The sequence below is a fragment of the Camelina sativa genome, chromosome 6 (assembly GCF_000633955.1).
Source record: "Camelina sativa cultivar DH55 chromosome 6, Cs, whole genome shotgun sequence".
In the NCBI taxonomy this organism is placed as follows: domain Eukaryota; kingdom Viridiplantae; phylum Streptophyta; class Magnoliopsida; order Brassicales; family Brassicaceae; genus Camelina; species Camelina sativa.
Genome location: NC_025690.1, coordinates 7328641 through 7351069, shown reverse-complemented (window position 1 = coordinate 7351069; position 22429 = coordinate 7328641). Strand labels below are relative to the sequence as shown.

Genomic DNA, 22429 nt, shown 5'->3' with positions numbered 1-22429 from the left:
TTCCAATGATTATTTGAGTGTTAAGCAGTAACATTTTTTCTACTGTGTTTCTTCATCTTTATCTACTCTCCATATATATCTTTTTCTTCTTCTTAAATAAGAACTAATCTCACTTGTTCTACTTAGGTAAGCTATCGCGCAATACTCTCATGATAAAATTTATTTAAATCCCACAAAATAATTTATCTTAAATACTTTTTATTAACTAAAAAATATAAGGGAGAATTGAAAAATACCCCTTTTTCTATGTCAATTTTCAAAAATATCATTTTATAGTGTTCATTTTCAAAAATACTCCATTTAATACATAATAATATTAAATTCTAAACCCTAAACCCTAAATACTAAACCTTACCTCCTAAAAACTATACCCTAAACAAAATTTGGAAGGATAGATTAATATGAAGTTCTAAAAAAAATTTTACACTGCTCTACTGCTTTGTATAAAATCTATAAAATATTGTTTCATAACCTATTTCATTGTTCTTTGAAGCAATTATAGATTGAAGTGTACTTTTTACTAGCTTAAAACACATACTTTTTTTTTTTTTACTCGTAGAAGGTTCTGAAAATTTACGAAGACGGTTATCTCTATATCGCACCCCGGTTCCAGTGATACAGTTTCGAGCCTATATATGAATACGAATCCGAAGAGAGTATAGGAAGAGGAAACTATATAAGAGGGCGCATAATCCTAACATGTTCTACAACTGTTTTGATTTGAATCAAACATCCAATTTCCATAAAGATGCGTGTTTGGTTTCATTACAGAGAATTCTTAGTGTAAAGATACATTCCCCTCATGCCACAATGTGAACTTAAACCACTTCACTTTCTCTAACCGAAACCCATTAATAATATTAATTAGCATTTATTTTTCAACATGCTCACACTATTGCGAAGACTAAGACTACACATAAATCATAACTTATAAAAGACAAACCCTTTTTCATAAAAAAAAAACAGCTATTCTTCTTCGAATCATGTCGGATATAACTTTATACGTTAGACATAAGCTGTCCTTACCACATTACACTAATGAAAACACACGGGTCTTCTTCCGCGCACATGCAATTAATCACATATTATATATGGTCCACTTATATATACAGTCTAGTTCACAAGCAAAACACTACAACTACACAAACAACTCTCTCTCCCTCTCTCTCTCTTTCTCATATCTATAATTAGGGTTCTAGAATCGTCCATGGAGAGAGAAGAATGCAGCAGCAGCGAATCTGGTTGGACCACGTATATATCTTCGCCTATGGAGGAAGAGGTAATTGATGAGCTCTATTATGAAGGGCATAGCATCGTAAAGGATCGTAGCAAATATGCAAATGAATACGAAAGTAGCAAGGACAGCGACGATTCGATGGCTTCCGATGCCTCTTCCGGGCCAAGTTATCAATAGTATCACCAAACAAGCAATAGAGGGAAACGGAGAGAAGGTCTCGGTTTATGCAATGAGAAATGTGAAAGTAATAGTAAGTGTAATGATGTTTATGATCATCATACTGATGATAAAAATAGTGGTAATCGTATATCTAGAAAAACTGAGATAAAAAAGAGTGAAAACAAAGGTAGGTATCATAAAAAGAAGTAATATGTTTTTTTTTTTTAATGTAATTGTATATTGAGATTGGACTAGAAATTTGTCCTTTTTTGTTTTGAGATTTTTTGATGCCTTTAGTAGAGGGTGTTTGATTATTTTTATTGGTTTTTCTTTTCAACGTTACTTATGATATATGTATTCGTTTAAGGTTTACGCATATGAAGAAAACTTTTTATTATTCCTAATTAATGTATTGTTTTATTTGATATCACTAATTAATAACCTAAAAATAAGGATAAAATTAGAAAATTTATCAAAAATCTGTACTGAAAACAACAAAACTAATTTGAAACAAAAATTAACTTTAAAAAGAAAATTAATTTTGATAAGGAGTATTGTTTTTATTTTTAAGAATCTTTTTCCCTCATGATATTCTTAGATACATGCATGTTTCGGTGATTGTTGGCACTTTTCACTTGACAAACTAAAACGATGTTTACACTAAAATAATAGTAAGTTACTTTGGATGGTAGTACTCCTCTTATCATGGGCAAAAAGAGACTAAAGGGAAAATGAAGGAGAAGATAAATAAAAATAAAAATAGGACACAGGATCCGTACATGAACTCATTACACTTTAGCAAAATAAAAAGAACATATTTATAGTCTTATATGTAGCTTTCGACTCTGCGTCAGTAAGTGTTTGATTTATGGATGTAAAAAATTATGATGTTGATTTACGGATTAGAGATCAATGAGTTTTCTTTTATTTTAGTTTTTTTCTTAACTTGGAAATTAAAAATATAAAAAATGGTGCTGTTGTGCGAAAATATAAAAAAGAGAGGTGCTGTTAAAATGCTGTCATGGATCAAAATGGTGTAAATGAAAATAGGTTTATAAAGCCATGTGTGATGAAACGTGTCCTTCGAGACACCTTCTCCATTATTGTGCATATATATAGTGGCTTTCTATGTATATTTGATCAAATTGTCTTAAACTTTTAAGATGAAATTGTTTTGTTGGTTTGTTTGTTTTGGCTGTAAAGAGGGCAATGGATCCACCGCAGACAAATGACAGCAACATGGGAACTCTTCCACAATAAATAGAAAGGTTAGTTTTTCTTTGAATTTGCTTATTTGCAAGAATACCTAGACGTAGGTATTAAAAGTATTTATACTATTTGTTAAAAAACATGTATGAAAATTTTTTAAAATAACACTGTTGACAATAGGTAAACTATGTAGCAAACCGTATAATTTTAAAGCCTAGTAGTTAAACAATATTTGGATAGACTCTTTTCCCGTGGTTGGAATCCATTAGATCATAGAAGTGCACAACAGAGAAACCATTAGTGTGTTAGACAACAAATGGTCCAACGCTTTTCCGAACAAGTTCTTATATGGCCTAGTTCGTTTGAGATCTTAGGAAAATATAACCCATAAGAAAAATGTTTAAGAATATTAAGTCCATAGATCTTATATTATTTCCTTAAAAGATCTCTCGGTTTGTCTAAAGATGAACGTTATGAGGGGCCAATTACAGAATTAGCAGCACCGTCATTTTTTCTACTCCTATAGTCAGCATTTTTTGTAGATTGGACCTCATAGACTTAGGAAAAGGAATCTTTTGCTTATAAGCTTGTTCTGTATCAATTGGTGGAACTTGATCAGAAACCGAACATGTTTGTGGGGGGTGTCGATCGATACTAATAGAGCATCGATCGATGCTTGATGGTGGTTGCGTCGATCGATGCAGTTGGGTCGCGTCGATCGATGTTGGCTCCACTACCGTATCATCTTCTTCTTCCTTCACCAAAATCGCATTACAAGTATGTTTGGGATTCGACTCTGTTCTTCTAGAAAAAAGTTCCTCTTGTCTTTTAACAGATCCATCAGTCTAAATCACTTGATTCTCTAGCTTCTTAACATGAGTGTTTAATGCATCAAATTTTCTAGTCAGCTCATTGTAGACATTATCAATCTTTCCATTGAATGTCACTGTCAACTGCTCTTGTCCTTGAAGAATCTGATCAAGCATGGCCTCCATTCGACTCTCAGAAGTCTGTGGAGGTGGAGACTGATAAGAAGAATTACCATAGGTCCTTGTAAAGCCGTTGTTCTGCTGCTGCTTCTGGTAATCCGGCTTAGGAGTGTAGCCTGAAAAGTTCCCACTATAAGGCTTGTTACCCTGTTGGTTGCCAAATTTTTGTGCCTGATACCCAGCTCCATACACATAGTTAACATCTTCTTCTGTAGTCTCTGGCTTTGGCTCAAAAATCTCAACATCTTCGGCAAAATGGACTGACTTCTTTCCAACAAGAAGGTTGTGCACTGTATCCAACTTAGCATTCACCGTAGCAAACTGATTTGAATCATGGCCTTCATGTGCTCTTTTCCGCTCTAGGTCCACATTCTTAGTGCTGTTGCTTGAGGCTAGCATTTCAATCAACTGTTCAGCTTCATCTGGGTATCTTGTCTTGAAGTTCCCATCACTGGCAGCATCCAAAGTCATCTGATACATCCAGTCAATACCACTGAAAAATATACTAATCAGCTGCACCTCTAAGAACCCATGATGCAGACAATCTCTCTGGTATGCTTTGAACCTCACCCGAGCAGCTTCGTATGATTCAGTTGGGCCTTGTCTAAAGGCGGAAAGCTTAATCCTCAGCTCATCTGACATCGCATCATCATAGAAGTAGTTGAGGAAAGCCACCTTGATGTCATGCCTGGTCTTCAGAGATCCTGGTTTCAGTTGCCTTAGCCAATGAGATGCTTCCCCAGCAAGAGAGTAGGGGAAAAGTTTGCAGTAGAGATAGTCCTCTGTGACTCCATTGGCCCTAATGCTTGTGACTATATCCTCAAAATGCTCAATGTTGTCTAGAGGCTTCTCATGTGGCAAGTTCTGGAATGGTCTTCGTCCAACAAGAGCAAAGTAGGCAGGCTTAAACTCAAAATCATTACTTAGGAATGGAAGAGGGACAATTGCAGAGTGGTTCTCATAGAATAAGTCTGGTCTGTTGAAGTCCTCAAGAGTCTTAACAAGCTCTCCATTGTTGTCTCGTCTAGCCTGAAGGTTCTGCTGGTTGTTACCATCAAAATCCACACCATTCGCACCGGCTCTGGTATTGCGTCGATCGATGCCAACGTTGCGTCAGTCGATGCCGTCTTGGTTGCGTCGATCGATGCCATCATTGCATCGGTTGATGCAACGTTCATTATCATCGACCACGACGAGTTCTTCTTGAATAACCCGTCCTTTAGCATCAAGTTTTTTGCATTGCTCGTTGTGCACATGACCCTCTTGATCTCTCAAAACTCCAGCCTCATCTGGTTGCAATATGATTGGATTGACCATCTTTGCTGATTTGGCTGCTTTCGTGTTTTCACGCTCTAGTTGTCCCAACTCTTGTTTCGTAACTGGACCAATGGGAATTTTTCCTGGTATTGAGCTTAGGCATATACCTGAAACACACAAGAGAAAAGAAATAAAAGCGTGTGAGTAAAATAAGAAAAGAAAAATTTAGACAAAATCGAAGACTCTAATCTAATGGTGAATCAAAAAAGTCCTCGGCAACGACGCCAAAATTTGATATGCTCAAATTTACCCTAGAGCTACTTTCTCGAATTGAGAGATCAATTGTAGTACTTAGGGATCGAATCCAGAACTCTAGATTCACACAATAGATTTAATTTAAAAACAATGCAAAAACAAAATTAGAAAGTGTTGTAAATTCAAGAATTAAAAACGCTAGGTCTAGGGAAATTCTCAGGAATTTATGAAATATTAAATCAATTAATAAATTAGGATTCAATCAATTAAAATCAGATCTAGAACTCTAAACACAATTGTAAAATAAATCAGTTCTCACTGCAAATATTATCTAAATTTAAAACCTGAAAATCCAAATCTCTTTGCAAATTTTAAGTTAAAAACAGCTTTAAAATCAAGTTTAGATTGTTCACAAAATTACTAAATCGAATCTTTTTGCAAGAAGTAATTTTGCTCATCAAAGGTTTTATCACGAAAATCAATTAGACCATCTCCAATGGTTTTCTCTATTTTTACCGGCTATTAATCTAGAAAGCTCTCTACTCTTCAACAAAAATTCTCCGTACTCTTCTTTAGTCTCCTCTACTCTCATGCTCTTAATGACATAACAGTAATCCAGCTTTACCCTTACCAAAACCGATACTAAACCAAAAGAAAAAACCGAATTACAATTGAATTGAAATTTAAAACAGAAATAAATTGGGAATAAATTTGGCCGATCACAAACGAGATATTCTCGATATTGGACCAATCACAAACAAGATATTGGACCAATCAAAGTCCATCCCCCTCATCTATCGTCTTCATCGGGCATCTCAACCCCATTGAAAGCGAAGGTTGCTCATTTAAATCAAAGAACGACGTCCCTGTTCTTTTCTAACCCACATCGATTCGACATTAGTTTCAGACAGGTGAGTTCTTCTTGGGTACTCGTTCTCATTCTTTATTAGTTTGCTTACATCCACTTCTCTTAGATTTGATAGTCGTATTTGTATATCAAATAATTAATTTAAATGGACTGAGAGGGTTAGATTAAACCTTGTTTCGTAGTGGATTTTATGTATTGTGGTCACAAATTGTATAACTGGTGTAACTGTAAGAATTGGTATAATTGGTACAACTGGGATTCTTAAATGTACAACTGTTATTTCATTTTTTCAGGAACAAACAATGAGAAACCTTTCTATCAACATATATTTTCATGATGGACATTACACAAAGACTGGAGAAAAATATCAATGGATTCCAAGAGAAGGTGGCCTGTATGGTATACCGTTTAGGACATCATCAGCAGAGGATATAACCTATTTGATGTTAGTGGATAAGATTGGCCGAAAGATTGGGATAGGTGAATCTATGAAGGAGCTGAAATTAAGTTACATTCCATTGGTCGTGGTTACCAAAACACCAACATATATCGGTGAGGATGAAGATTTATATGTGTATCTAACCTCGATGGATCAACAACAACGTAGAAGTGTGTTGCATGTAGAAGTCATCGAAGATCTGGAAACAGTTACACTACCGAAGCAAATTTCAAGATTAGAGAAAAGAAGTTCAGTTGGTGCGAATTATGATGAACTGATTTCAAGTGGTAGAGGAAAGGAACAGGCAGAACCCCGAGGGCCTTTAGAGTCACAAGAACCTTTAGAGTCACAAGAACCTTTTGAGTGGCAAGAGCCATTGATGCTGCAAGAACCTTTGCAACTGAAGGAGCCTTTGCAACCGCAAGAGCCTTTGCAACTTTCACAGCCTTTGCAACTTGCAGAGCCTTTAGAACCGCAAGGGACTTTGGTGGTGCAAGAAAATGTTGTTATCCGAGATGTGGAGAGGGGTGTTGATAACAACAAGGACAATGATTTTGAAAACGACATTGATAATGGTATTTGTGAAGTTGGTAGTGTAAAGTTTTTAGAGCCGTGGGAAGATGGTATTGGTCTGGAATTAGGTCAAGAATTTGAAAGCAAGCAAGCAGTGCAAGATTTAGTTGATAAAGCTTCACATCTGGGATGTTTTGGATTAGCGATTGTTAACTCGGACAAGAAACGGTATGTGGTAAGATGTCTTCAATCATTAGAAGGGTGTACATGGTATTTACGAGTTACAAAGATAAGAAGTCAACTCGGTTTTCAGTTAGAGTCTACAGACCAATGCATTAATGCTCTCGGAGTACTTCGAGTACAGGATTGAAAAAGAAAGGCACACCACGATTAGTTGCATCTGTTTTGCATGAAGATTATCCAGGTAAATTTGTTACTCCAACTCCTAAGGAACTCTACTGCATTTAGAGGGAAAAGACTAGCTTTTAGTGATGTTCGTGGTTGTCTAGAAGAGAGTTTCAAGATGGTATATTCATATTTGTACATGTTAAGGAAGGTGAATCATGGTACAAAAACTAGTGTGGTATTAGATGACCAAAAAAGGTTCAAGTACCTTTTTGTTGCTTTGGGAGCTTGCATTGAAGGGTTTCAAGCCATGAGAAAAGTGATTATTGTGGATGCTACTTTCCTAAAGACCAAATATGGTGGTGCTCTAGTTTTTGCCACAACTCAAGATCCGGCTCATAACCATTATCCGATAGCCTTTGCTGTAATCGATGGTGAAAAAGAGGATAGTTGGACGTGGTTTTTCAACACCTTGAAAACCATCATACCGAATAGTGAAGAGTTGGTATTTATTTCATATATAAATGTAAACCTGCTCAAGGCAGTGAGTGTGGTGTTACCGAGGTGTGAACATGGCCATTGTATCTACCATTTGTCGCAAAATGTGAAAAAAAAAGTTGCAACCTGGGAGAGAGAAGAAGCTGCTGCAAAGTTTAGAGAAATTGCTATTATTTATACAGTAGTCGAGTTTGAAGTACAATATCAAGATTTTAGGATGAGGTACCCTAAGGCAGCCGCATACCTTGATGAGTTTGCCGAAGTGAAAAAATGGGCAATTGTTAAAAAATTTGCAGAATGGTTTAACAAACATAGGAAAGAAGCTGCTGCTGGAACAAATGCACAGAAACTAGTTCTTTTTGTGAAAAACTTAATACATAAAAGATGTGAGGTTGCGTGCAAGCTACCAGTGACTGAGCTAAACACCTTCCAGCTAGAGTACAATGTTATTGGTCGCGATGGGAAGAATTATGTGGTAGACTTGAGAAAGAAGAGTTGCAGTTGCCACTATTTTGACTTAGACAAGTACCCTTGTGTGCATGCAATAGCTGCTGCCATGAATTTATTGAAACAAGAAGGTAGAACAACGGAGGTACGTGATTTATATGATTTGTGCACCAAATATTACTTAGTAGAGTTCTGGATTTTGGGATATGTCAGGACGATTTATCCAGTGCCGCATAAGTCTGAGTGGACTGTTCCAAGTGACGAACAAGAGTTGTATGCATTACCTCCAAATTACAAAAAAAGAAAAGGAAGAACTCAATAAAAAAGAAAACGTGCATCTGGAGAACGTCGCAAAAAACATAAGCGAGTACCCGGAAGAAATTTAGGTCGTTGGTTTGAGAGGTCTGAGGGATGTAGCCAAGAACAAGGCGATACAAGTAGCCAAGTACAAGTCGATATGAGTAGCCAAGATGAGGGAGGTAGCGAAGAAGAATCAAGTCGGGAAGAGGAAAGCGATAGTGTCGGTAGCCAAGATGAGGGAGGTAGCAAAGACGATGGTGTCGATAGCCAAGATGAGCATTAGTTTAAAGTTTTTTGTAAAACTTGGTACAACTGATTTCATATTTGTAGAACTATGTATGACTTTGCTCCCATTCAGTTTGTATAACTTAAACCAACTAATGGTACAACTACGATCATATTCATATAAATCTTCATATTTAGGTGCTTTTAGTGTGAACTAGGTCAGAACAACTTTGTACAGCCAATAAAATCACATTACTCATAAATCTTTACAACTAAGACCATATTCATATTCACTAGATAATGTTAAAAATGGGTGATATATTTACTTATTCACTAAGCTTATGTGTGAAATATGTGTGATTAATCTTCTAAAACAAACATACTCAACTTTTTTTTATAGGATAATATTCATAAATTTCATTCTTGTACAACAAAGACCTTATTCATTTAAGATGAGTTTCTTCTTGCTATCTCCAATACATTACAAATAACATAAAACTGATGTTTTAATGTAAACTTTTTTTTGAATACATTGCAAATGTAATCTAGATATATTTCACTTTTGGGCCCAACTAGAAATTACTTGGTTAATTCAAAGTATAACTGATTATACACGAAATTAACAAAATGAACAACTGTGTACAAGCAAGTACAACTTCAAAACTAGGAACAACTGAGTGTATTTTTGCGGCGCCACCTGGCAAACAACATCTCCTTTTCGGCGCCACCTGGCAGACAACATTGACGGGTCCTTGTTTGTTTGACCAAGATATTTTTTATGAAATTTTTTGAAAAATTTGTGACCTTACCCAAAAATTTCAGATTTCTCCGAAAATTTTTAGATTTCTCCCCAATACCCGGACCCTACCCAATTAAAACTTCGAAACCCAAAAATCTCTCACATTAATTCCATTTATTCATTAGAAGACAGAAGAAAAGAGAGAGAGAGTGGAGAGATCAAGAGGCTGAAGATTTCAGATTTAGGGGTTTAAGAAGCAATTCGCAAGAGAAGGTGAGTCATTTCTCTGCATCTTCGACTGGAACCTCTACCCGCGCAAGAGTCAGAGTTCCAGGAATTCTAAAGTTGTGTTTGTGTGGTGAGAACGTAGTTGAAAAAATATTTTGGACGAATGGGAATCCTTTTCGACGCTACTTTCGGTGTGCTTATGCTGCAACAAAGAAGGTAATAGTTTCGGTTTTTTATGGACTTCTTGGTAATATTTATAATGTTTACAATTTTCAATTGTAGCTTGAGAACGACGATCATGTGTTTAAGTGGGTAGATGAGGCGATGATAAACGAGATTGAACAATTGGATTTTCAAGTGGGTGTTCTTGAAGAAGAAGGTAGATTGTTGAAGATGGAAAGGAACGGGAACCTCGAGAGGAAGGAAATTAACATAACGATGGGTATGGTACTAGTTTTATCTGGTTGTATTATCACAGTCGTGATTGGGAAATGGTGAGGTTGCTATTGACAGTGTCCAACTACGGACAATCAAAGACAACTATATGTATTTTCCTAGTCAACTAAGTATGATGTTTACTAAGTATTTTCTTCGGTCAATGATGTTTAAAACTATTGTCCAACTACGTAAAACTAAGCATGATGTTTGCAAACTATTGTCCAACTACGTAAAACTAGGTTTTCCTTAACCAATTGTACCAAATTTTTGCAAACAAACATAGTTATACAAAATAAAACACCAGTTGAACCAAGTTTTTCAAACTAACATAGATATCCAATATAAAATAAACACAGCAGTTGTACCAAGTTTCTCAAACTAACATAGTTATACCAAAAAAACGAAGTTCTACCAACTTTTTCAAACTGACATAGTTTTACAACAAAACAACATACCAGTTGTACCGAGTTTTTCAAACAAACATAGTTATACAAAATGAAAACCCAAGTTCTACCCAGTTTTACAAACATACATCACATTTTCTTGGTAAGCCCTCTCGTCATAACGGGACTCCTTCTCTTGCTTACATGTTGCACCTCTTCTGTTCCTTTTTCATCTTTCTCTTTCTCTTGTAAGTGTTCTTCATTTTGTTACTTGCCTCACCCTCTTCACCCACCTCTTTTCCATTATCACCCACCACCTCCTTACTCGCCTCACAATCCAATAGTTGTAACACCACTTCATCCTCAGCAACCACTTCATCCTCAACAACCACTTTATCCTCAGAAACCCCTTTATCCTCAACAACCCCTTTATCCTCACCCACATTTCCACAATCCGCTACATTCTTAGTAGCCTCGGCTACCTTTGCATCCAAACCCACATTCCCACAATCCGCTCCATTCTCAGCAACCTCTTTCAACTGTTTCACATTCTCTTCCACAATTTTCAATCTTGTATCCAGAGAATCAAACTTTGCATTCATCTTCTCGAATCCACTATTCAACACTTTCATCAATCGGTTCTCTACCTCATCCAATCCATTATTCACCTTCTTCAGAGCCACCTTGGTTCGAGCAAACTTCTTCGGACCTTGTTTCGTTTGACCAATATTTTACTGAGCCAAATTACTTGCATCTGGATAAGCCTCAACTACTCGGCTAGCAACATCTGCTTTATGCATATTTTCAAAACATATTAGCTTCTTTTCCTTAACTAGACGCTTTGTCCAACCGTCTGCAATTGCATCATCCACATCGTTCCATCCACAGTCCTCATCCATGATTTTCTTCATAAGAACTTTCTCATCGGGAGATTGATACATGATACTCTGAATCTCTTGTAAAAGTAAAGAATCATTTTTAAATACAACCATAATGCATCAATACTTGTTTCGTAATGTAATTTATATTTACAAATATCTTACCGTAGTTGTACTAAGAGTATCATACAAATCTGACATTGGAAAACCTTTAAGATGACTTGGTTTGAACTTCCACTTACACATCCGAGGACACTCAGGATTTGCTTCTCGAACAATTTCTTGAAAATTGTTCTTCAGAGCTGGAATAGCTTCATACCCTAGAAGCTATTCACAACAGAAATCAATCAAATATTAGTTATAAATTAGTTATAAATTGATCTACAATATAAAAAAAAGCTAGAGATGAATATTTTACCTCTAAAGAAGTAACAAAACTAGGAAACACCTTTTTTGGACCCACAACTCCTCCACATGAGTGCATAATATGAAAAAGGTCTTTCATATTAGCATCAAAACCAAATCTCTCCCACGGGAATGATTTACACAATTCTAAGTCACCTACGGCTCGGTAAAAGAAACTCTCCACAGATGGTGCATCCTCTCCCGTTTTTTCCTTTCCTACTATGACACTACATAAAAAATAAAGGACTGCCATTCTTAGACGGTCATAAGAAGATTTCTTCATTGACAGTAGTTTTGGCTCCAGCTGGTGAAACTGTATCGTTGCCCCTGGACCAAAATGCTCCCCAACAAACCGAGTACTACCCAAACATTCATAGTTGGCTGGATGTTCGTGACAATACAATCCAGACATGAGTGCCATTTCGGTGGGAGAGTACCGGATTAGAACCCCGTTCACAATAAACCAACACTCCTTTTTCTTATCTAAGCATGATGTGCGAAGAAAAAGCATCTACAGAGCCTGCATCTTATGGTTTGCATACCTAGGCATATGGAAGAAATGTTTTGAACTGAGGATGCTCCGTAAACCATTTGAGCTCATAATCTGAAAGATGTCTCTGCAACAGTTTCACTGCTCTATGAATGTAGCACTTAGCTGATATCTTGAACGGTTTCATATATTCACTAGGTTCGAAGAACATGTCAAGTGGTTGTAAAACTTATGTTTCCTCATCAGAATCCTACATTCAAAAACAAGTTATATCGAGTTATACTCAGTTCTACCTTTTACTTTCACAAATTTCTAATGTAGAAAATTATCATAGTTATAACAAATCCTATTGGGTTGTACCTTTTACTTACTAAAATGTCTAAAGGGGTCCAAAATCATCCTAGTTATACCAAATCCTACTCAATTGTACCTTTTACTTTTAGAAATGTACAACATCAAAATCATCCGAGTTATACCGAATCCTTTACTAAGTAATTCACATTTGGGTTCAGTTATATACCGTTGAATCTCCTCCAGTGATAGAAGCTCTTTCAGTATCAACTTCTGGATGCGATTCTTCTCCATATTCATTAGCGATATTTGGTTCTGTAGATTTCGAATTCTCACTTAGGACTGCGTTTTGTTTTTCAGCCATTCCTCCTTTCCACAAAGCTACAAACAAACATGAACAAAAATGATAACATTAATTTCCGATTCTACAAAACAACCGACATGAAATCTACACACAATCGGCAATCTCGACCACAACAAAGAAAGGTAAGAAGAGAAGAATAAGATCCAAATACCCAAATAAATCGCCAAAGAAATCGCTGGTTTCTATTCAAAAGAAGGATTTTTGAATCTATTGAAAAGAAGGATTTTGAAATCGCCGGTTTCTCTTCGAAAACAACGATGTAGAAAAAAAAACCTTTACTTTTACAATTTTTATCGACTTATCCCGATTTGAGTAGTTTTGGATCTTTTTAACCCATTTAGACTGGTTGGGTCGGTAATATATTTGATTTGTAAAGGACGCGAAAGTCTTTCCGTAATTTTTTGATTTAAAATAATAAATAACAAAATTAAGTTTAATAAGAAGAGCATTTCAGAATTTTTAATGGAGAGTAGAGAGCACCCGAGATTAAAACCCATTTTTAGCTCTAAAATAGAGGAACTCTATAATAGAAGTGACTTTTGTTCCAATGGATACCTCTATTTTTTCCTCTAAAAAAGAATATTCCATAGAGATTCCTTTTTTATTTTACTATTAATACCTTTTACTTATAAAAGTTGCAAACTAACCCATTTATTTTACTATTTGTGAAACTTTCATAAAATTATGATATTATTTAAATTTTTAACATTCATAAATATTATTTAAATGTCACATTTATTAAAAGAAATACATTGCATCATTTTACTAAACTATTTAAATATATATTTTATTTATTTTGATCATAAATATAGAGATGTTAAAAGTTCAAGGACCACTTTATAAATAAAAAAGTTCAACTCTATTATCGAGGAAAAAATAGAGAGTTCCTCTATATATAGAGGAAAAAATAGAGATCTCTATTATAGAGGTAGAAATAGAGATGGGTTGGAGTAGATTTTACTCTAATATAGAGTTAAAAAGCAAATATAGAGGTGGGTTGGAGATGCTCTTATATTCTCATATCAACCAATAATCCTAAGATTTAATCCAGATGACTAATCAAAGATCTAGCATTAAGAACAACCAAAGATAAAGATCACAGAAGATAATTAATTCTAAATAATAACAGATCTAATAAACCATAAAGACCCTATGAAAAACCCTGAACCCAACAAGAGATCTACTTAGACATGATCAATAAAACAAAAACCATGAATAAAATAGATATCATTAAGAAATTAGAAGAAGAAGTAAAGGAGTTCTGAATCTTCTCTGAATGAGTCTTGATTCTTCTCTCCAAAAACTCTCTCAAAATCTCTCAGAGTTCTCTCTCAAAAATTGCAGGAAAAAATAAAGCTTAGGTCTAAACAATGACTTGTGAAAAAAAATTTGAAATCTTGAGCCTTAATTGCAAATAATGAAAGCTTGGGCAATCTTTGTAAATCTTCTAGAACTTGTGGGAAAACTTCCGATTTGGCTTGTGAGTGCTGCATCGGTAGATGTAGTGGCTGCATCGGTCGATGCATCCTCCTGAACTCGTCTCCTGGCTTTGCATCTCAGCCTCAATGCTTGATTATGCTCCAAATCTTCCTATTTAGCTCCATTATGTTCCATCCGTGCCAATGAGTACCTAATCCTATAAAGACTCAAAAACAACCTAGAAAACAAATCAAAAGACTCAAAAAGCACACTTATATCATGGCTAAAAGCACCTAAAAAACATGCTATATCACAACACCACCTGCGTTTCCTGTCACAACAAATGTTGTTGCTTCTCGTCCACGAAACCACTCTTGTCACCACAACTCCAACAACAAGAAACCATAAAATGGTAACTCATACGATGGTCCATCTAATAACCAGTTCAACCAGGCTGTCTCCTCCTATGATCCTCGTGGCCACAAAGGTTGATGTCAAATCTGCAATACTCAGGGTCATAGTGCACGATGGTGTCCATAGTTTCATTCCCGTGCTCCGTCTACGTACTAGCATCAAAGTAGTCCCTTCTGTATGTGGCAACCTTATGCCAACATTGTTATTGGCTCGTCTTATGATCCAAATCCATGGCTTCTTGACAGTGGGGTGACCCATCATATGATATCAGACTTTGGCAAACCTTTCTCTCCAAAAACCATACATTGGTGGTGACGATGTCATTGTTGCTAATGGATCTCCTTTATCCATTACTCATACTGGTTCAACATTTCTTCCCTCTCGCTTACATGATCTTTACTTAAATAAAGTCTTATGTGTTCCTCATGCATCAACCCACAAGCGATTATAGGCAAGCTGCTAACCGGGTCCTTCGTTATCTTGTCGGCACACAAACTCATGGTATTTTCATTTGTGCTCCTACTCCACTTACTCTATGTGCTTTCTCGGCTGCAGATTGGACTAGAGACGTTGATGATTACATCTCCACAAATGCCTATGTCATTTACCTTGGTCATAATCTCATGGAGTTCTAAAAAGCAATGGGGTAATAACATGATCTTCTACGGACGCAGAATATTGAGCTATAGCAAACACTGTGGCTTTTTCGCTGCTAATGGAACTTGGGGTCACTCTTTGTTCACCTCTTATCATATACTGCAACGATATTGGAGTTACATATCTTTGTGCTAATCTCGTTTTCCATTCTCAGATGAAGCACATTGCACTTGATTATCACTTCACAAGAAATTTTAGAAGAATTTGATATTTATTCTAAACAAATGTCAACACATTGTTATTCATTTTTTTTTTCTTTATAAATATATCTAAATTTCGGACTAGCACCACAAAAATTAGGAAGTTTATGACCCATTGCCGTGCCTAGAGTTTTCAAGGCCATAGAAAAAATAAATACATGTTTATAAAAACTTCTTTAAATATTATAATAAAAATATATGCTAACTAATTTTCAAATAAATGGTGAAAAATATATATTTAATGTTTAAATTGTTTTGTGACGACTAACATATAATATATATATTGGTCTCTAACATAGTTTTTGTATATTTATAAAATTGTCAAATACACATTAAAATAACATATATGATAAGGATTTGACAAAAAAAAAAATCCATGTGATAAAATAAAACAAAAGAGTTCATTTCAGCTATTTTTTTTGTAAACTTTTTTTCTCCAAATTGGGCTACTAATTTTGGATTTTATTTCTATTTAATGTTTGATTGACAAAAGAAAAAAAAAAAGAGTGACTGGACAAATACAAAGAAGACAATATACTAAACCAATGGATTAGCCATGCAATATTAATGGAACTGTGTCTATGTAAGTGAAGGAAAGTATAAATGTGCTTAGAGTATCTCCAATAGAGTCTCTATAGCATGATCTCTTACACAAAAATGTTAAAAAATAAATCAAAAACAAAAGAAAAGTGTCGAATGTTTTTTAAAAGAGAGTTTTTATAATTAAAATAATGTTGGGATACCTTTTTAAAAACAAACACTCTAAAGTTTCCATTCACTCAAACACAAACATTACAGAAGAAGGGAAACAAATTTCCAAGATTCAAAATATTACAAACAGAGGCTTTCCCCAAAGCCATAAACAAATAAATACATAAGATCAAATCCATTAGAGATGTGAAACAAACGCTAAAAAGCGGCTTGAGACATGTGAGATCACGGTTGCAAGACTGATCATCTTCAAATAATTTAACAGATGACAAAGACATCACAGTCTGAAGAAACGGTGACGTTGGTAGAAGAATCAGGGCGAAAGATCTCACCACAGCGAGGAGCATGAGCAAAAAACAATGCACTGGCAGGGATTCGTTTGGGCTGCAGCCCGGTTGATGATGATGATGCTGAGAATAGTTTGCATAAATTTGTCGGATATTAACAGTGGAGTACATGGCAATAGACCATATAGTAGCAAAACTTCACAAACAGCGCATACAAGGGAAGTATAGACCAAAAGTTGCCAAAGGAATATGACAAACCGTAGCAATACAGGTGGGTTCTCTCTCATATGGCACTTTTTTCCAAAGAGATTAAGAAATCCACACAAAGCATGCAGTCGGTTTGACAATGAAGAATAGGGAGCACGATTGGTCTTTTGGGAAAACATTAACACAAACAAGATGCGGTTAATGGGGTCAAGGTAAGAACTGGATTCATTAGATAGAGTGGGTTTAAGACAGACTTGATAATTCCAGTTTTGAGATCCATCAGACAATTTCACACAATGAGCAATAACCAAAGATCTAACATACACTTTGTTATTCCAAGGCATTCTAGGAAAGTGGAGTCTACGATGCAGTCTTCGGACACCAAGATCGACCAAAAAACCTAGAAAAGGCCTACCAGCCAACAGAAGTGTAGAGAGAGTAAACCTGCAATTTTTACAGATGGGCAAGACCATTTGAAGAGCTAGCATGCCGAAATCAGGTCGAGAGCTCATCCTCAGTGATCCTAAGGATGATGTGGATGGCCAGGCAAATTGATGTGCGCAGCGGCTAACCGGTAGGGTTAAAGGAAACCACTTCTCCAATGGGAGCAGCCATGGATCTGCCGAGCTTAGAGGGTGACAAGAGAATGCAACGGAAGTCCAAACACAGAGGAAACTGCAGCTGGCTCCGTCTCCGCCTGGTAAGGCTCAGGTGATGATGAGGGAGAAGGTTTTGTAGAGGCGGATCACAAACTGGATCGAGAGATTAAGAGGCGTGAGGACTTTGATTCCATCAACAAAGAGGCAAAGCAAAGGCAATCAAGGATGGGGTTCGCCGGACATCCAATCTTACTGTAAGCGATAAGGAGCAAGTCTTTATCTAGATCTATGATAATAGATAGGGTTTTGGGAAGGTTGCAAAAAGAGAAAACAAAAGGGAAAAAAAATTGAAAAGTAAATCTAAAAGAACAGATGGAACAATAGAGGATTGCAGCGATTAAGTTACCCCAACGCTGGCGAACAGAAGTTCTACCGGCGTCAGAGAAAATTGACGGTAACATCCTCTCGAAAATAGTGCCTGGAAAAAAAAGATTACTAATGGCTTTTTTTTTATGTTAATGTTGGGATACCATGACGATTTTTTTGCAGTGGAAGTAGTCTTACATTTTTAAATAACTAGGCGATAGGTGAATGTTTCTTACTTTCTCAACTTGGCACGGCTGTTTATTCTTTCTATATAAACAAAATTTTGTACAGTATTTTTCAAACGTTTCGCAATTGATTAATAATCTTTTGTTAAAGATAAGATTAGAAGGATATAATCTAATAATTAACAGGCCTGTTTCTAGGGGTGGCAAGGTAGGCAAAAAACTAGAGTCCAAATTTTTTTTGATCAAAACTCTTAAAACAAGGGTCCAAAAAAACCAAAACTTTTTTTTAGCATATAAAAGGTCTGCAAATCTGTTTTGCCTAGGGTAAAAAAAATGTTTGAGACGGACTGCTAATAAACTGGTTAATTTTTCTTCATAGTATCGAATTAACTATTCGAAATGGGTCTTAAAGAACTCTTTTAATATTCACAAAAATTAGTTTTGAAAAGTTTATCCATTTTATCTAACAAAGAAACTGTTATATTTTAAGACCGTTATTGCAATTGACTAATGATTCTTTGTTAAAGTAGTAAGATAACCGAAAAAAATTAAAGAAGAGATGGTTAATTCTTCTACATAGTTTCGAATGAACTATTCGTCTATTCCAAATGGGTCTTAAAGAACTCTATTAACATTCACATGTTATAAAGGATAAACAAAAGATAAAAACTTTATTCTTTAAAGATAAAAACTTTCCGAAGAAAGAAAAACCAATTGTAGTACGAAACGAAAAAGAAATAAAGGAAGAAACCTATCTTCTGGTCTTAGATACACTCGTACTTTGTACACACACATTTATAGAAAGATACAGACAAAGATTGAGATGATTCTTGATACAATACGCAAAGTGAAAGAGAAAACAAACTGAAAGCGAGAAAAGAAACTCCACCGTTGTTGGAAGATGTAAAAGAACCAAAGATTCTTAGATATTTTAGGACCACAATAATCATATAGTGACTTACGCTTCCCCAAACATATTAAAATAATAGTCATATTGATCTGTCTGTATTTTATAGGTTTTAACCATAGTTTTTAGGTTTGTTTTGAGTCTTTTATTGAGTCAAAGTATGCTTCTAGAATCTTTTTAGTCTTTTATGAGTTTGTATAGGTTCTAGATTGCTTTTGGAGGAAACTGAGTGTTTTGGGGATAAAAGCATGCATTTGGAGCTAAATTGGTTGAAGACCGATCGGAAAAGCTAGCATATGGAGCAAACACAGAAAAAAGCATCCTGGATTGGCAATCCACATTTGGATCAGCCAGTCCTGAACCTGAAGCAACTTTTCCTTTTTCGTTTTAAACCGACTTTTAGGGTTTTATTTTATTATTTAAGCATGAGGCTCGACCTCTAAAAAGACAACATATTATTCAACGCCACTTTTGAGACTTGTAAGCTTGGGAGAAGATCTCTAATCCTTTGTATCTCTTTAGGAGAAGATTTCTGAACCCTTTTTACTTCTCTATGCAATTCAATTATGAATTCTTCATCCTTGTTTTGCTGTTCTTTTATTTCTATGTTTGAGTAGTTTTACTATTGGGTTTCGGATTTCAAAAGGGGGTTTATGATTCTCTAAACGTAGTTTGTTAGATTTGGGATTGATCTTATTGTTCATCATCTATAGTTGTTCTTATTGCTTAAGCTAGACTGATCACCTAGATTAAGATCTTAGGTTAAACTCATCGTGACACCGAAAGTGTTGTTGAGTTACTTGAAAGGAGTGGAGAATGGAGTGGCAGATCATCTTTCTAGGCTGAGGATCGATGCTGAGACCCCTATCGATGACCAGCTTTCTGAGGAGAATGTCTATGTAGCTGCAGCATATGAGGAATGTTTCAAGGATACAATTGATGCTAAGGTCCTCCAGAAGATCAGCGATGATTCCCCATGGTATGTCGACATCACAAATTACTTCTGGGATGAGAAAAAGAAGTTCTTGCGGGATGTGCAGCGTTACTTCTGGGATGAACCGTATCTTTACAAGCATTGTGCCGATGGCCTTTACAGAAGGTGTGTCCCAGAATCAGAAGTTCCGGGAGTCCTTTTTCACTGTCATGGATCCAACTACGCAGGCCACTTTGCTACGTTCAAAACTGCAACCAAGGTACTTCAAGCAGGCCTATGGTGGCCCACTCTGTTTCATGATGCAAACGATTTTGTCTCCCAATGTGATTCTTGTCAGCGACGTGGGAACATAAGCAAAAGGAATGAGATGCCACATAATTTTATCTGGGAAATCGAAGTATTTGACTGTTAGAGAATCGACTTCATGAGACCCTTCCCACCTTCCTATGGCAACCTTTACATACTTGTGGCCGTAGACTATGTCTCCAAATGGGTCGAAGAATTGGCAAGTCTCACCAAAGATTCGAAGGTTGTTCTAAAGATGTTTAAGCACGTTATTTTTCCACGGTTTGGAGTTCCTCGGGTGGTGATAAGTGATGGTGTAACTCACTTTATTAACAAACTCTACGACAACCTTCTAAAGAAGCATGGGGTGACACACAAAGTCGCTACACCATACAGTCCTCAAACTAGTGGGAAGGTCGAGATTTCCAACCGAGAAATTAAAAGCATCTTGGAAAAAACTGTGAACTCAACAAGAAATGATTGGTCTGCTAAACTCGATGATGCCTTATGGGCTTACCGAACCACTTATAAGACACCTATTGGTACCACACCGTTCAAGTTGGTTTATGGGAAATCCTGCCATCTACCCGTCGAGTTCGAATACAATTATTTTTGGGCAACAAAGCAGATGAACTTCAATGTCAAGACCGCGGCCGAACGACGCCTGGTTCAGCTGAATGAACTTGATGAAATTCGCATGAATGCATACGAGAGCACCAAAATCTAATGGGAGGCAACCCAATGGGGTTAGTTTGTTCTTTTCCCCTTTCTTATCATGATTCTTTTATGATTTTTGGTTTGTTTGGTTTTCTTTTAGGTACTACCCGCTGGTTGTGGTTGGATTGAGTCTTCATGGGACATGTTCGAAACGCAGAAGATGCGAATTCTTTTACAAAAAGAGTGTTCCCCAGCCATTCGGGATCGGCCAATCTATTTCTGGATCAGCCAATCTCAGTTCTAGGTAAGTGAATTAGAGGAAAAAGAGAGAAAAAAAAAAGAAGAAGAAATCGGTTTAATCTGGTTATCAGACTTAAATTGGACCGGATTAAACCGGATCCGTGCCTGATACCAGATATTTAAACCTAATTTCATCTTCTTCCTCTCTTACCTCTCGCCGCCCCCGATTTCGACATCCTCCTCTCTCTTTCTCGATTTTTCTATGATTTGTCGAGGTGTGGAATCAATCCACTTGGATTAGATCCTTTTTCATATTCCCACTTTTAGGCTCAAAGTCGAACAAGGTAAGTTTTTCAAAAGTCCATTTTTATGTTCGATTCTCGGTGATCTCAAGGTTCAATTCTGGTTGTCCATGATTCTTTCAATTCTCATACCTTATTGAGCTGCGAAATTGATGGTTAGATAGCTCTATGGAAGTTTCGGAACTCGAATTAGGCTGTTGTGGCTTGAATTTAGAAATAGGCTTGTACCTTATGTTGGCCGATTGGGAGAATTTTCAATTGGTTTCACTATCTCACTTGTTGGAATTCTTTTCTTTTGCAAATAATGCCAAAACGCCGACGCAGTGGTAAGGAACCTGCAACTCCTTCCGCTAAGCCACCAACTCGAGTTTTGAGTGATGAGGATTCCAAGTGGTTAAAATTGCTGAGTCAATGCAAGATGGAGCCAACTTGGTTTGCTGATCGAGAGCTTTTTGAGAGGATGGCCATGCTTGCTGATTTTGATAAATTAATAAAGAACATGGGGTTTGGATCTTTTGGTAAGAAGTCTTGGGACTTACATGAGAAGCTTGCACGCGAGTTTCTAGCCACTGTGCGGGTCGATTTGTCTGTTGGGATTTGTCTGTTGGTCCTGATTCGTTGGCTGAGCATTGTTCGATCAGTTTCTTTTTGAGCAGGACGCATTACACCATCTCCATGCTTGACCTTTGTGACATTTTTGGTTTCCCGCGACACAAGCAGTGCAAAATGGACAAGCTCAAAAGCAGTTCAGATGTTTGGAACCTGATTGGAGCTGGGAATTATGTTTCACGTGGAGCCAGGCAATCCCGCATTCGCAACCCAGTCCTTCGAAACACTGCTAAATTCCTGAGCAACATCATTTTTGCTATGGCTGAGATTAGCACTTTGCAGCTACCTGAGTTGTGGATGTTCTTTCACGGTCTTCGTCGGTTTCTGCATCCTCCGACTTCTCCAGTCCACCATCATACTCATGACGTTAACTTTGGCTTCTTGCTCTATAAGGATTTTGAGCAGGTCCGAAAATACATGGCTAAAGCAAAGAATAAGCGGATACTCATCGGTAGCTTGGTAACCACCATCATCGACTATTGCGGCATAGTAT

At 36.5% G+C, this 22429-nt stretch overlaps 1 protein-coding gene across 1 annotated transcript; it reads left to right on the top strand.

The window, feature by feature from the left end:
* Window positions 1140-1676, top strand: LOC104790607. The gene is given in 1 exon segment (XM_010516386.2): window positions 1140-1676. A coding segment is annotated over 1 exon segment (399 nt). The 5' UTR covers window positions 1140-1207; the 3' UTR covers window positions 1607-1676.